This window comes from Liolophura sinensis, chromosome 9 (genome assembly GCF_032854445.1).
Source record: "Liolophura sinensis isolate JHLJ2023 chromosome 9, CUHK_Ljap_v2, whole genome shotgun sequence".
NCBI classification, from domain to species: domain Eukaryota; kingdom Metazoa; phylum Mollusca; class Polyplacophora; order Chitonida; family Chitonidae; genus Liolophura; species Liolophura sinensis.
Window position 1 is genome coordinate 25,539,194 of NC_088303.1, and position 15,358 is coordinate 25,554,551.

The 15,358-nt window shown below is 38.8% G+C and overlaps 1 protein-coding gene across 1 annotated transcript; it reads right to left on the reverse strand.

Annotated features, from left to right (window-relative positions):
* Window positions 1-3,844: 3,844 nt before the first annotated feature.
* Window positions 3,845-4,261, reverse strand: LOC135475737 (uncharacterized). The gene has a single exon (XM_064755671.1). The coding sequence runs from the start codon at window positions 4,259-4,261 to the stop codon at window positions 3,845-3,847; it is 417 nt and encodes a 138-aa protein (XP_064611741.1).
* Window positions 4,262-15,358: the final 11,097 nt, after the last annotated feature.

Consider the following 15,358-nt stretch of genomic DNA (forward strand, 5'->3'; position numbering starts at 1 on the left):
ATATAATTTGAAGAAGATAAGGCGAATGCGTGTGATTAAAAGCTCGGAAGTGTCATCAAAATGAAAACATACGTTGCAAGGCTAAGTTGCCCGTAAAATTGCCACTGTCGGCCCAATGCTGTGAGTTACATCGGTCCAATGTAGGTATACAACAGCCGCCCAACGTACTGTGAGTTACATCGGTCCAATGTAGCTATACAACAGCCGCCCAACGTACTGTGAGTTACATCGGTCCAGTGTAGCTATACAACAGCCGCCCAACGTACTGTGAGTTATATCGGTCCAATGTAGCTATACAACAGGCGCCCAACGTACTGTGAGTTACATCGGTCCAATGTAGTTATACAACAGGCGCCCAACGTACTGTGAGTTACATCGGTCCAATGTAGCTATACAACAGCCGCCCAACGTACTTTTGCACAATGACCCAATGTTGGAACCGACGCCGGTTCTTGATTGGCACAAGACAACGGCCCAGCGTCGGATCGATGCTGGTCCGTTGCACTTACTTAAAGCAGAATACAGCGGGCAAATGCCGGGCTAACTTTGTCTTTGTTCCTCATAGGTAGTAGAATATACCGGAATGTCATCAGAACAGTGTCGGCTCAGTGTATATAATTTTAAGGAGCACATCGGTTCATCGCTGGGCTAACGTTGACTGATTATGGATAACTAGCAGAAAGTATAGTGGGGCCAATGTCGGGCTGTTGTTGAAACAAAATGTGACTTGTAATTGACCCACAGACTCCAAATGACCATTGCTGCCGGTCCCAAATCATTAATCCTGTTAAACTCTATTCCATCGGAGTAACCGGTAAAACAACGTTGACATTCATCAGAATAAATAAGCTCTATATAGTGTATATGAGGAATAATAAATTAGATATTAGCACTGCCGGTATTCAAAATCAAAACAATCAAATGTGAAGATTAACTTAATTACTAAATTTTACAGTCTAAATATTCAATAAAATTAATCCAATATTTCTAACACAGGGATCTTTTGACATGTGTCTTTTATACACTGATTAATGTACGAAACGGAACAAACTGAGCGAAAACAGAATATGGAGATGAAAGTGGTAACTATTAAATAGCATAAGCGTACATATACGACTCTGAAATCAATGTAAAGGTGAATTTATGGGCTGGTAGTTATATTTGATCTGCCCATGAGAAGTCTCCATCCATTCAGTTCACCAGCCTTCCACAACGACTATTCGATGATATTTTTAATGACTTCATGTGTAATGGATAAAGTACTTCCTCTGGGGTGCACTGACATTTGAACTCACCCACTCATTTCCAGTCTTGCGGTGTAATGGCTAAAGGCTTTCCTCTGAAGGTAACTTTAGGACTTGAGTCCAAATCTCCACCTCAAAAGTCAAATACTGTACAAAATGAGCCAAAGGTAATTTCCCACTAGCAACTGACAGTAGATCAAGCACTGGAAAAGTATTCCTGTTATATAGTGATGGCTGAGGGATTTCCTCTGTGTCACCCTGGAATTTGATTTATTTATTTATTTATTTGATTGGTGTTTTACGCCGTACTCAAGAATATTTCACTTATACGACGGCGGTCAGCATTATGGTGGTGGAAATCGGGCAACTCCGGGAGCAACAGTTCACAACCAAGACGCCGAAGTCTGAGACTGGAAATCAAACTGGTAAGGCTTCGAACTCTCTTGCTTGTTTGTATAGTAAATGTGATGACGATTCAGTATTTTTAGTAATTCTAGACAAGTCTGTTATATTACACACATAGAAAGACATTGTACTCTGAGCCGAAGTGACGGCGGCAACTTACCGCTATATACATCCGCCATTGTCGAATCTTCGAAAAGCTTTCTTTTTAAACATCTAAGAGATCTAATATATATATAGAGTGTTGTCCTAAAAGATAAGATAGCGAAGTATTTCGATATTTGTTTTCCAGGCTGCACGTAACTGTTGTTTCTAACCGCACACTCTTTCGCTCCAATTTTCATTTTTAGAAATAGCTTCAGTACGACAAAGTATTTTAATCTCTTGATCTTCGCTTGTGCAATTTTACGCTTAACAACCTCAGGAGTTTTCGTGGATTGAGAATCCAGTTTCACCATTTCACAACAACCACAGCTCATTTTGACGTCTTGATGTATACGTGTGTATCCGACAATCGTATTCCGGTGTTCTGTTGTGACCATCATTAAAAAAGTCATATAGCCTACGTCCGAACCAAAATACATGTAGAAGAGCAGCAAGGTGTTTCAGAAGCACAAGTGCAGTGGACAAATGTTTTAGCAAAGTACTCCATTTCACATCACACTCAGTTAACTGTATTAGATTTGTACATCATTTTGTGCAGGAGTGAGGCTTAAAAACAAAAGGTTTTCTTCACATATTTCGGTCGGTTCGGCAAAGTAGCCTACTCGCGGGACCATATCATTTTGGCTTGATAACTTCTAGCTAACCTGATTCAATTCGATTATTTCACATATTTCCTTTCAATTCATCTTTTTATCTTCGCCATGGGCTGTGCAATTCATGACGTTGTCGATTAAGCTTGCAATCAAATTGCTCAAATGAGTTTAATTAAAAATTTTCGTTTCCCATCACTGTCCATGCCGATCTTGCCATGCCGTTAGAAAAAACTCTTCTGTATAATGCGAAATCACTGAATATATATACATCAGTAATTTGGCTCGGGCATTAGATGGATGATATCAAGTGAGGAGGACGTACGACGTTAAACCTCAAGCACTCACTCAAGTAGGGACGTACGATGTTAAACCCCAAGCACTCACTCAAGTAGGGAGGACGTGCGACGTTAAACCCCAAGCACTCACTCAAGTAGGGAGGACGTGCGACGTTAAATCTCAAGTACTTACTTAAGTAGGGAGGAAGTACGATGTTATACCCCAAGCACTCACTCAAGTGGGGAGGGAGTCCTAAATAATCTGACTCGAACATGTGGCAGATCTACCCGCACTGACGGGCAGTTCTGAAGCATGGAAAACAAAACAGCCAAAGAAAGCAGATCCTGTGCAAAGCTTTGGTTTCTCGCATAACCTAATTCTTCCTCAGCCATGGTGCAAGCTGGGTGTAACCTGCTGTTATTTATTTACATGAACAGCTAGAATAAAACCCCTAACTAAGGTTTATTTGACCATTTGACCGTTAGCTGTATTTTATTCTCAATGCCGTAGTATTTTATATTGCTATTACTGTAGGAAGAGAGACCATGTAAAACCACTGGCTGTAGATTTTAGAATCCAGAATGGCCTCAGGAGGTCTTGGGATCCAACGCAGGTTTCGATTCTTCTTTTGCGATTTTTCACCTAGATGTTTGTTACCAACAGGCCTCCCAAATGAGCGTGGATTTCTACGGGTTTTCGCCCACCCACAAACCAGATCACAGTAAGATAAGAGAAATATTCTTCACCATATGATAAACACCAGTCATATCAATACGTAAATATTCTTGGATGTTAGTACAGTTCTTTTTTGTATTTTTGGAAATATAGGAGGCGTGGTTGTTATTTGTCCTTTGCTTTCTTGTCCACGGATGGTCAAACACAGAACACTTCTTCAGACAAGCTCTTATATATTGAAATGCTTTTTGTGACAATATTCAAGCTGTTTGACTTAAACATTTCATTTCCGTTTACGTAATTTTCTAGTTAAACCACAAACAATATTGTTTACATAGCCAGGACAATACATGAAAACATTCTGTGATGAAGATGAAAGAGATTTAGACCAAACCAGAAGTGATGCATTTTATTATAGATTTGTACAAGTATTTGATCTCAGCATAAAATACAGTGATGCTCCTTTTCTCAGTGGTAGAGCTGTGATGTTCAGATGCTAACCGTATCTCGGAGTTGAGACAAGAACCCGTCATAAGGTATGTTAACCTTGTCCCGGTCAATTCCCACTGCCGTGTCAACCCAAGATTCCGTTAACTCCATCACACCAATTCCCTTTTCTTTCGGCTTGTAGTTTTCGTACATTTCCCTAATCATGCGTTCATCTTTATGTCCAAATGCTTTGAACAGAACGGCGAATTCTTCATACGTTAAGAAGCCATCATGGTCCACGTCGGCACACCGAGCAATTTCGCCAAACATTTGCCGCGCTAACTTGCCTAGAGCATCGGAATCAGTTTGATACTCTTTGGTGAGGGACGTGACAAACTCTTCCTCACTAATGGAGTCCTTATGGCCGATTCTCCTGAAAATAAATTCCTCCCAAAACAATCTGAATCCTTTCCTCATGCCCTCAATACTTTCTTCATCAACAAGATTCTTGTAAAAGTTTTCAAAATCTTGCTCGCTGTTTCTGTAGTCTAGTTTTGACACGACGCCATCTCTATTTACGTCCAAACCCTTAAACCATGCCCTCCACTTCCTTTGTAAAAATTCTATTGATGATCCGTCGATAGAAGACCTGGAAATTCAGTCAACAGTAGGGAAATATATTCTCGTATTAAATTGCGATCAATCAGAAACACTAAAAAAGATCATTTTGCAACATTGTCTTGTGCGTCTTTAATTATATTATATTTGGAGTTTTACCATATTTAACTATTATCTGCATATTTTGATACTGAAAAATTATACATACAAGATCAAGCATAAACAAAGAAAACAATAATGGAGCGATTACAGAGCAATAAGGGACTTGGGAGATACAAAACGGGGTTGTCTATCCGATGGATACACAGCATGTACACGTCAATATAGATGCAGGCAAGATCACTACACGCGGTTGTCCATCTCACTGATACATAGCATGTAAACCTCAACATAGGTCCAGGCAAGATCACTAAACGTGGTTATCCATCTGACTAATGCACAGGATTAAACCTCAACACAGATCGAGACGGATCACTACAGGTGGTTGTCCATCTCACTGATACGTAGCATGTAAGCCTCAACAAAGATCGAGACAAGATCACTACACGTTGTTGTTCATCTGACTGATTCATAGGATGAAAACCTCAACATATGTTCCTGTTAACAGCCAAAGAATTTTATTTTGGATCTTGTCATGCATGGTCAAATCTATGAACTGATAGTAAGTAGAGTACAGTTTTTACTTGCTGTTTACATTTAAAAAATACTGTAACTGGAGTTCACTGAGAGATGGGGAATGTTTCTCTCTAAAGGTAAAAGCATTACTTCTGATCGGTACTACACATCGTGCATGGTGAGGCGCTCAAAGCAGACCTGCTCGCTGAGCGTAGGTAACCGGTTGGTACATACATATTTTATTTCGGGAAGGTCCATTTTAAATTGCTCCGCATGACTGCTTTCAACTTAACCTGAAGCTGTGCAAAGGTCATTTACTTACATCCCCGTCACAAGTCAGCATGCTAAGATGATCTGTGTATTATCCGCAACCATTTGTTAAGTATGCGCAGTAATTATGTCAAACTTTGGAAAAATCGGCGTACGTCTAATGATGCTAACTATTTCAGCATACGCGGACAGGGTTTATTCACATCGTCCAAAAGAGGCCTATGTAGGCCGGCTTTGCGGTGTATATATCTATGCTCTCACGCGCGTATATACATACGCGCGTGAGAGCATAGATATATACACCGCAAAGCCGGCCTACATAGTCTTACAATTTATCAGAGAATTGCTGCAGTCTCTCTGTGCGATTTTCCTGTATCCTAACAGATAAGCGTATAGCTGTTACGGCGTAAAACATCATATAGATAAATATAACATAGATTTCCGTATCTATAGATCTCCTGCCGCACGGGTATGCTGCTGCCGTTGTGGATCAATTTTGCATAAGAACAAATGCTTAATACGTCGATGTAACTATAGGAGGTATGTATAAGTAATACTTACATGACTGTTGGTGATCGTGGTTATGGCTGTCAGTGGTGTATACTATAGGTGTAGTCGTAACCTGGTTTGATCGTTTGTCCGCTTATTGTCTTTGATACAAATACACCAAAGATTTTACTGTGCACAAGCTGAGAAAGGCACAGACGGTCGCGTCGTGACCCAGTTTGGTAGACAATAGAATATATCTGTGCAGATTTTAGTCTCGCTAGAGCTAACATAAATGTCTCGTCTGTTAACGGTGGCCATTTCATGTAAATTATATGCCAATAAAAGCTTTGCTTGGTCATTTTATTATTTTAAACGTATAGAGTTGTCTTTAAGAGTGTCTCTGAACGCTTTTGTAAAGGAACCCATCGATTTATAAAACAATATCTCAATGAGGAAGACTTCAAATCATGTCATTGAAATGAGTGATTGTAGACATCTGCTTTTCTCAAATTACTAGTTAAGGGAGGTGGTGGGGAAAGGGGAGGGGGGACTGTATAATTACAGCCATAGACTAGCGCCTAAAGTCAACGTATAAATTGTTATGCAGTCTTGTTTTACACTTGTTTTACACTTGGTTCGACCGCTTCGATGGCCTAATGATTATAATGTTGTCTCGAAGTCGGGAGACGTCGGATCAAACCCGGATCGGGTCAAAGACTTCAAAAATGGCACTTGTTGCTGCCTCCGTCGCTGGGCACTCAGCATTGAGAGGCTAGAGTAGACTGGTTTCTCTCTTGTCAGTATAATGTGACTTGATGGGGTTTCACGTCTGGTGTCTTCGGTATGATACTTCATTGGTGGCAACACGTGGCTTCATGAACTCGTCCTGCTAAAAGCATTAAGACACAGTATATGTACACACACCTAATGGCCCCTCATCGTCATTTGACTAAAAGATTGTAAAGCACGGCGTAGAACCTCAAACATAAATGCATACATATTCGTCGTCTCAAATTTAACTCAGTTACATTATTTCGTACTCAAGAATATTTCTCTTATACGACGGCGCCCATTTACAGAGCAGAGTGCCAAATATTGTTAACGAGTTGCATTTATGGATAAGCTTTGTGTCAGTCAGATCCTTCATGAGGTCTGTAAAGCTCGCCATTTTTGAACTGTATCTAATACCGCTTAACCCGGGGCTAGGGGCCATAAAGGCAGCCATGCTCATTACATCTGCATGATGCCTTTATGAACAGTTATGATCAAAGCGCGAAGGAGACACCTTGGTGGAATTATTTCTGTTAGCAATTGGCATTAAGGTCACGTATCTTCATACAGGCTGACATAAAACTTTTCCTGCTCCTGACTACAGCGTAAAACATCAGTCAAATAAATACATAAATGAATAAAACTTTTCAGTGTATTTGCGCTAAACTTAAGCAGTAATACATTCAGAGAGAATTCATAGTTTTTGGATTTACTTTCTACAGCATAAGGAAGAACATAATGGATCAGAAATAAGAACTAACCCATTTTGATGCGAAAAACTAACGTCAAGATGTTTTTATTGTAATGATGGGAAGATATGTAATATCCGAAATATATCATTTCTTATAATAAAGGAAATAAAGGCTTCTCTCATTGAGTAAACGAAGTGACATTACCTGATAAAAATGTTCGTTCATTGTCTTTGAACGATATGTGGAAGATGAATTCAGAAACCCAACTCTTTTTATACTGATCATCATCAGTACTGAACACTCAACTTCATTTGTGAAGGATTTGTGATCATGAATGCTAAGGGTTTCTGATTATCAGCGCTGAAGTTTCCTTAGGCAACTTCCTTAGGCAAGAGTTTTCAATTATCATGACTAAATTCGAACACGCATCCTTTTTTGTCAAGGGCTTGTGAAGATCACTTCTGAATTCGACCACTCAACCTCCTGTGTCAAGGGTTTGTGAAGATCACTGCTAAATTCGACCACTCAACCTCCTTTGTCAAGGGTTTGTGATGATCAGTGCTGAATTATATCACGCAACATCCTTCGTGAAGGGTTTGTGATCATAAATACTAAATTTGAACACTGCAACTTTATTTCTTAAGGATTTGTGATCACCAGCGCTAATTTTTTTAAAAATCCCTTTCTTACGGGATTGTCATCACCAGTGCTGATTGAGAATATCGAGTCCAACATTGAACAAGGTGGACACGGTTAGCCAGAATGAACAACACTCGTCACCATGAATGTCGTCAATAGATGGGGATACAGCTCCATGAATACCTTTTAACTTCCCAAATGGTAATAGTTTTTATCGGTACTTGGGTAGATAAGTAAATGTTTTCATTCTGCACCACAAGCCTTAATCATTCAATTTATTTTGCATTAACTTTCTTAACCTCATTTTCTAAACACTCCAAGCCCTTTGTTTATGTATAACAATTAGGCGCATAAGCCGTAAATTAAGAAAGTGTAATAACATTGTTTGTTATTGATTTGATTGTTGTTTAACGCCACACTAAAAATTCCTTCTCTTGTATGATGGCGGTCAGTTGATGGCGGAAACCGGTCTGCCTTTGGCAACATTGCTTTAAAGGAGAAGAAAACATAAAAATGATACCAAAATCAGCTGAAAGAGCGTGAAAACTTATTTGCAAATATGGTCTTTAATATTTTTTTCAAGGGAAAAGGGTATTTGAAAATATGTTTGTATGGTGGGTATTTGGGACCAACTTTTGGTATTTATCGTTGTTGCATAATAATGTTCTAAATAAGGATGTGGTGCTTATCTAAATGTTGTTTGTAAATTTGTTGTTTATGTCGAAACATATGCATTTAACCTAAATTATGATAATATTTATGAATATATTAAAATATAAATATGATCCAAATTGAGATTTGATACATTTGTTAGCTGAAAAGAACAAATTTTAGTACAAAAATATGCATTAAATCTGTGTTACATCCTCATTTATGACATTAGTAAACAAAGGCTATGAACACCAAAAGGTGTTCCCAAATACCCACCATACAAAATATTAATTTCAAGTGTCTTTTTTCTCCTTGAAGAAAATTGGAAAAAATATTGAAGACAACATTTAGGAATAACATTTCGCACTGTTTCCATCTGAACTTTGTGTCATTTTTATGATTTCTCCACCTTTAAAAATATCACCCATCAGCATACAAAAGAAACATGAAGTCAGTTAGTTTATTTCTCTCATTCGTTTTGTAAAATGTTTAAAATAATTGAATCACCAGCTCACCAGTGAGATTTTGAGAAGCGTAAGATATGGCAACATGGTTTGCAACTGTTCAGGCTTAGTGTGTACAAGGGAAAACTCCTACAAGGTTAAAACAAGCAGGCAATGTTGGAGAAGTTCAGTATTTCAAACAATCTCGCTCTGTACAGTTCGTTCATTTGTTACAGCTAGCCTACTTCTGGAGTGCAACTTATCAGTTTCTATATATGCACAATGATCAAGTCATATTGATCTTTAAAAACACTTTATTTAAAGTACATAACTTCACTCGAATGAGTAATGAACACTCCTAGCGTTGGTTGTACCAGTACGTTTTAAAAGGTACATGTTATTGGAACTGTTTAGTTTCTTGGATTTAAAGATCAAGAACCTACAGGAAATTCATTGTAGGTAAGCATTTATATAGAATAGCGATTAACTCATGTTTCACCCACAACTAAAGTGTATAAAATAGTGTCAAGTGTGACCAGAAAATATTCTTTGTCATAGCCTGTGCCTGGATGACCTTGCCGTGCCCATGGACAACTTTACCGTTGTTGTTGTCTACACGCATGACCACGCGTCGCGACCTGGTTTGTTTGTGATTTGATGCCTCGCATCTCGCATCTCACAGTGACCTACATCCTTTACGAAGAAATAAATAAAATGTCTGTGATAGCTAGATTCTAATAATTAAACTCCATTCAGAGCCTAAGCGTCGCTATTAGAATTGCAAGGTTGAGGATTCGCATGCGCATGTTACTGTCAGAGAGAAGAAATTTAAGCAGCCAAGTATAAGCATTGGAGTTACACATAAATTGCATGGCAGGCATTTTCTTATCTCGATAGGTGAAAGATAAACAAAACTGAAAATGTAATTATTTCTTTCAAAAGAAGTCGAATGCTTATTGTTTTCTTTTCAAAAGTACTTTCTCAGTTAAATGTTTCCTATATTGAATATATAATAGAGCTATTCCAACACTTGTAAACTACGGTACTAGAAATAAGTTGGGAAAATGTAGAATATCCGTAGAACTCTAGTGTAGTGGTGTGTTTCCATGAACCGGATGCCTTGATTGATATATTGTTTTATCGAGTCATTGATGATTAATATCATGCCCATCTGATTTTCACCTTTATGGACGTGTTACGGTATTGAAAGTTATTCATATAAATAAGTAAATGACATCAATTTCTAGATTTCCCATGCTGTCTTTTTCGTTGCGGATTATTAGCAATAAGAGATGTATGGCGTTCATCGAACCGTTTCCGCAAGTGTAAGTTCGTTGAATACTTACATCGGTCCAATGTAGCTATACAACAGCGACCCAACGTACTGTGAGTTACATCGGTCCAATGTAGCTATACAACAGCGGCCCAACGTACTGTGAGTTACATCGGTGCAATGTAGCTATACAACAGCGGGCCAATGTACTGTGAGTTACATCGGTCCAATGTAGCTATACCTCAGCCGCCCAACGTACTGTGAGTTATATCGGTCCAACGTAGCTATACAACAGCCGCCCAACGTACTGTGAGTTACATCGGTCCAATGTAGCTATACCACAGCCGCCCAACGTACTGTGAGTTACATCGGTCCAACGTAGCTATACAACAGCCGCCCAATGTACTGTGAGTTACATCGGTCCAATGTAGCTATACAACAGCCGCCCAACGTACTGTGAGTTACATCGGTCCAATGTAGCTATACAACAGCCGCCCAACGTACTGTGAGTTACATCGGTCCAATGTAGCTATACAACAGCCGCCCAACGTACTGTGAGTTACATCGGTCCAATGTAGCTATACAACAGCCGCCCAACGTACTGTGAGTTACATCGGTCCAATGTAGCTATACAACAGCCGCCCAACGTACTGTGAGTTACATCGGTCCAATGTAGCTATACAACAGCCGCCCAATGTACTTTTGCACAATGGCCCAATGTTGGAACCGACGCCGGTTCTTGACTGGCACAAGACAACGGCCCAGCCTCGGGTTGATGCTGGGCTAACTTTGTCTTTGTTCCTCATAGGTAGTAGAATATACCGGAATGTCATTAGAACATGTCGGCTCAGTGTATATAATTTTAAGGAGCACAGCGGTTCATCGCTGGGCTAACGTTGACTGATTATGGATAACTAGCAGAAAGTATAGTGGGCCAATGTCGGGCTGTTGTTGAAACAAAATGTGACTTGTAATTGACCCACAGACTCCAAATGACCATTGCTGCCGGTCCCAAATCATTAATCCTGTTAAACTCTATTCCATCGGAGTAACCGGTAAAACAACGTTGACATTCATCAGAATAAATAAGCTCTATATAGTGTATATGAGGAATAATAAATTAGATATTAGCACTGCCGGTATTCAAAATCAAAACAATCAAATGTGAAGATTAACTTAATTACTAAATTTTACAGTCTAAATATTCAATAAAATTAATCCAATATTTCTAACACAGTGATCTTTTGACATGTGTCTTTTATACACTGATTAATGTACGAAACGGAACAAACTGAGCGAAAACAGAATATGGAGATGAAAGTGGTAGCTATTAAATAGCATAAGCGTACATATACGACTCTGAAATCAATGTAAAGGTGAATTTATGGGCTGGTAGTTATATTTGATCTGCCCATGAGAAGTCTCCATCCATTCAGTTCACCAGCCTTCCACAACGACTATTCGATGATATTTTTAATGACTTCATGTGTAATGGATAAAGTACTTCCTCTGGAGTGCACTGACATTTGATCTCACCCACTCATTTCCAGTCTTGCGGTGTAATGGCTAAAGGCTTTCCTCTGAAGGTAACTCTAGGACTTGAGTCCAAATCTCCACCTCAAAAGTTAAATACTGTACTGTGTGGGAGTCCATAAGAACATGCCTTTATAGTCTGCATGTCTCCTATTACATATGTAACAAATCACATTAACTTCGAGAAGCACATTTGTGAAAGTATATAAGATTTAAAATCAATGAGCTGTAAACAAAAGGTGAGAAAATGAATTGATGAACAAAACTTCCATTTCCAAAAGAAAAAGTCACAGGAAATTTAGGTTGATTACCGATTTCTTGTGATCGATCCAATTTCTTGTGATCGATCCAATTTCTTTCTTTTCTTTCTTAGGGCCCTGGATATTTTGCTCTTGCTGATGAGAATTCTTGAGAAACTAGTGACCTCTGTCCAAACACTGCTCACAGATCGAAGTCTTTGGACCATTTGACATCAAACATCTTTCCTTGCTTGAGCATGGGGAAAGTGGGCAAGGTCACAGCCGGCTAAGCTAGCTTGGCTATACTATAGGCCTATTGTGCGTAACAGGTCATCAGTAGGCTACCCAAATTCTGAGGCTGGACAAGGTTTTATTGCTTACTACAGTGTCATATTTCACTGTATGTATGTATATGTATGTATATAACTGGAGTAGTTCCAGTGTAAGTCTTGAGAAAGGTGAAGGAAACAAACTATAAGCCATTCAAATGTCATTTCACGGACAGCTACTACTGTGTGCTAAATTGTACATGGATAATATGTGGGAATTTTATGCCTTCTCTCTGTCATACCTTCTATAACTTGCATAATTTTCTTTTGTGTGACTAAGCTTACGCCTGCAAGACTGAGAGAAACTGCCATTATGATTTAACATTCCATCATATAATATATAGTTAGAAAACCAGACACTGTCTGAACCACTATTAAAAATGTCTACAGACAATGGCAAATATATATCCCATGGCTGCGCTGCTGAGTGATATCTTACTATCATCAATTCGTTGTTGTCTAGCATACTTTCCAGTGAGGGCGGCAGACCAACATTGGCCCAGCATAAGTCCGACATTGGTCCAACATTAGTCCGACACTGATCCAACATCAGCCCGACATTGATCCAACATCAGGCCGACAGCGGTGCAGCATCAGTCCAACATTGGTCCAGCATCAGTGCGACACTGACAAATGATGAAGCAGCAGAATGATATCTTGCAATTAAACAATGTTGTCATCAAATTATATTCCAATAAATTTCACCTTCAAACATGGGCCCAAGGGTTGACCAACAGTGGCAAAAGTACTTAAAGTTGGGCGGCATGATTACGTTTTCTAACGTAAGCCAATGTTGCCAAACCGATCCATATTTAATCGACAGAACAACAATTTGTCATCATTATATACATCCGATGAAGTCAATCAAAATCAGTAAATACAGTGTTAGGCCACCATTCACGAGGACATATTTAACAAACTTAATAAAGTAATATCGAGATGAAGAAAAGAATACTATGAGCATAAATTTAATAAAGCAAATAACGACATAAAAGGTACATGGAAATTTTTAACGAACTTTTAAACGAAATAAGGTGACATACCGACAAATTTTACTGATGAACACAATGACCTCTTAGATGATCAAACAACAGCAACAAATATTTCAGCACTGATGCGTGAGATCTAAAACAAACTATCCCTGAAACCATGACATCTCCTCTTCATTTTCTGCAACAAGCACCTAACGCAAATTTTAACCTATCATCAATCACACCGAGCGATGTTAAATGTATTATCCGGGAACTACGATCCTCTGTCCCAGGTATTAATGGCGTATGTATGTCTTTGTTGAAATCAGCCTCAGACTATATCTCAATGCCCCTTTCTCATATATTTAATCTTTCCTTTAGAACTGGTATGATCCCAACACTGTTAAAAACAGGTAAAGTAACACCAATCTTCAATCTGGTGATAAAGCTACTTACGCTAACTGTTGGCCGATTTCTGTACTATCTGGTATCAGCAAGCTTGTAGAAAAATTAGTTGCCCTGTACTAGTTGCTTTTCTGGACACAAATGCCCTAATAACAAATACGGTTTTCGATCAAACAAATCCACTGTACATGCCACCTCTGTCCTATGCGAAAAATTAGTTTTGACCAAGGAACAGCGTAAATTCAACGTAAATTCAAAGTTTCTTTCTTTGTCAGAATATAACAAATGACTGGTTCAAGAGCTATCTGTCCAACATGTCAGGATGTGATTCCTATAAAGGGGCCATCTCTCATATGTCCCCAATTGACTGTGGAGTGTCCCAATGCTCCATATTACGACCCCTAGTGTTTTCAGTCGATATAAATCACATAATTCCTCGATCGTCTCTTAGGAATTATAAAACATGTAAAGAAAATTAATGAACAAAAAAAACACTTCTGATACTGTATTCCTCGCTCATTCTACCTTACCTATCTTGTGCAAATGCATTTTTGGGTAACACCTACAGGACTCACGTAAATCCCTTGTATATTTTGCAAAATCAAAGACTAAATCTCCATAGACCTTTTTCAAGAACTAACATCTCCGTATATTTCATTAATTTGAAAGGTCCTCGAGAATGGAACAAACATCTCCAATATCTTAAAACTATCAACTCTTTTTCTCTATATAGAAATCAAGGACCGCCTCATACATATTATGAAATCAGGTCTCTAGCAACAAACTAATATATATCGTATCACCATCAGCCCGTCTTGTATCTTATCATATCGACACAGATATGCATGTACATTTTTTTTCTAATTATACCTCCTGTATGTACGTTTATAACGGGATAAAACAAGTCCTTCGGACTTTATTCCGCCCTGCAGTCATTCAAACATTTGTTTGTAATCATAAATGTTTAATTTAATGTCTTCTTTATTATATCTTTGTATTCATCTGTTTTCTGACTGTTAGTGAATAAACAAACAAACAAAACAGACAATATTTGGAGTTGTTAGTGACAGTGGACATTGAGCCAACGCTGAACTGATGTTGGTCAAATTGCATGTGTTAGAAAAGCTGAAGTTGTAGGGTGGATCAACTTCGGGCCAACGTTGGTCAACTGATGTCGACGCTTGCCAAGCTTACACGACATTCTGCCAACGTCAGCCCAATGTATGCATGCTGTGTGGGTTAAGCCTAGTTGGAAGAAACCTGAGGGAACGGCGTTAAACCGCCGACCTTCGACAAGTTATTGACCAATTTTCTACTTACATATGTGTTTAGAAATGTCTTCAGTGAGGGTATATATATATGAATTGTGCCATGTGCATGACTTTTTAAACAACTGAAACTCTTGTCCCAGGTGTCAGGCTACGAAGACGAGATAAAGTTGTCAGTTCAGAGCATTCGAATGTGGGTCGAAAAGTTAAGGTATGACGTCAGCGAGGGATAGATTTAGGACACCTTCATCGAGTTACACACAAGACACTGCTATAGTGCGCCTCATATATATCTGGCATTAAAATAACGTAATGTGTATATGGAGAGTAGGTTTACCTGCAAATGATGAATGTGATCTTTCCATGGG

What these genes read in the sequence shown, in the direction of transcription:
- LOC135475737 (XM_064755671.1), bottom strand. Translation starts at nt 4,261, where the DNA reads ATGAGGAAAGGATTCAGATTGTTTTGGGAGGAATTTATTTTCAGGAGA.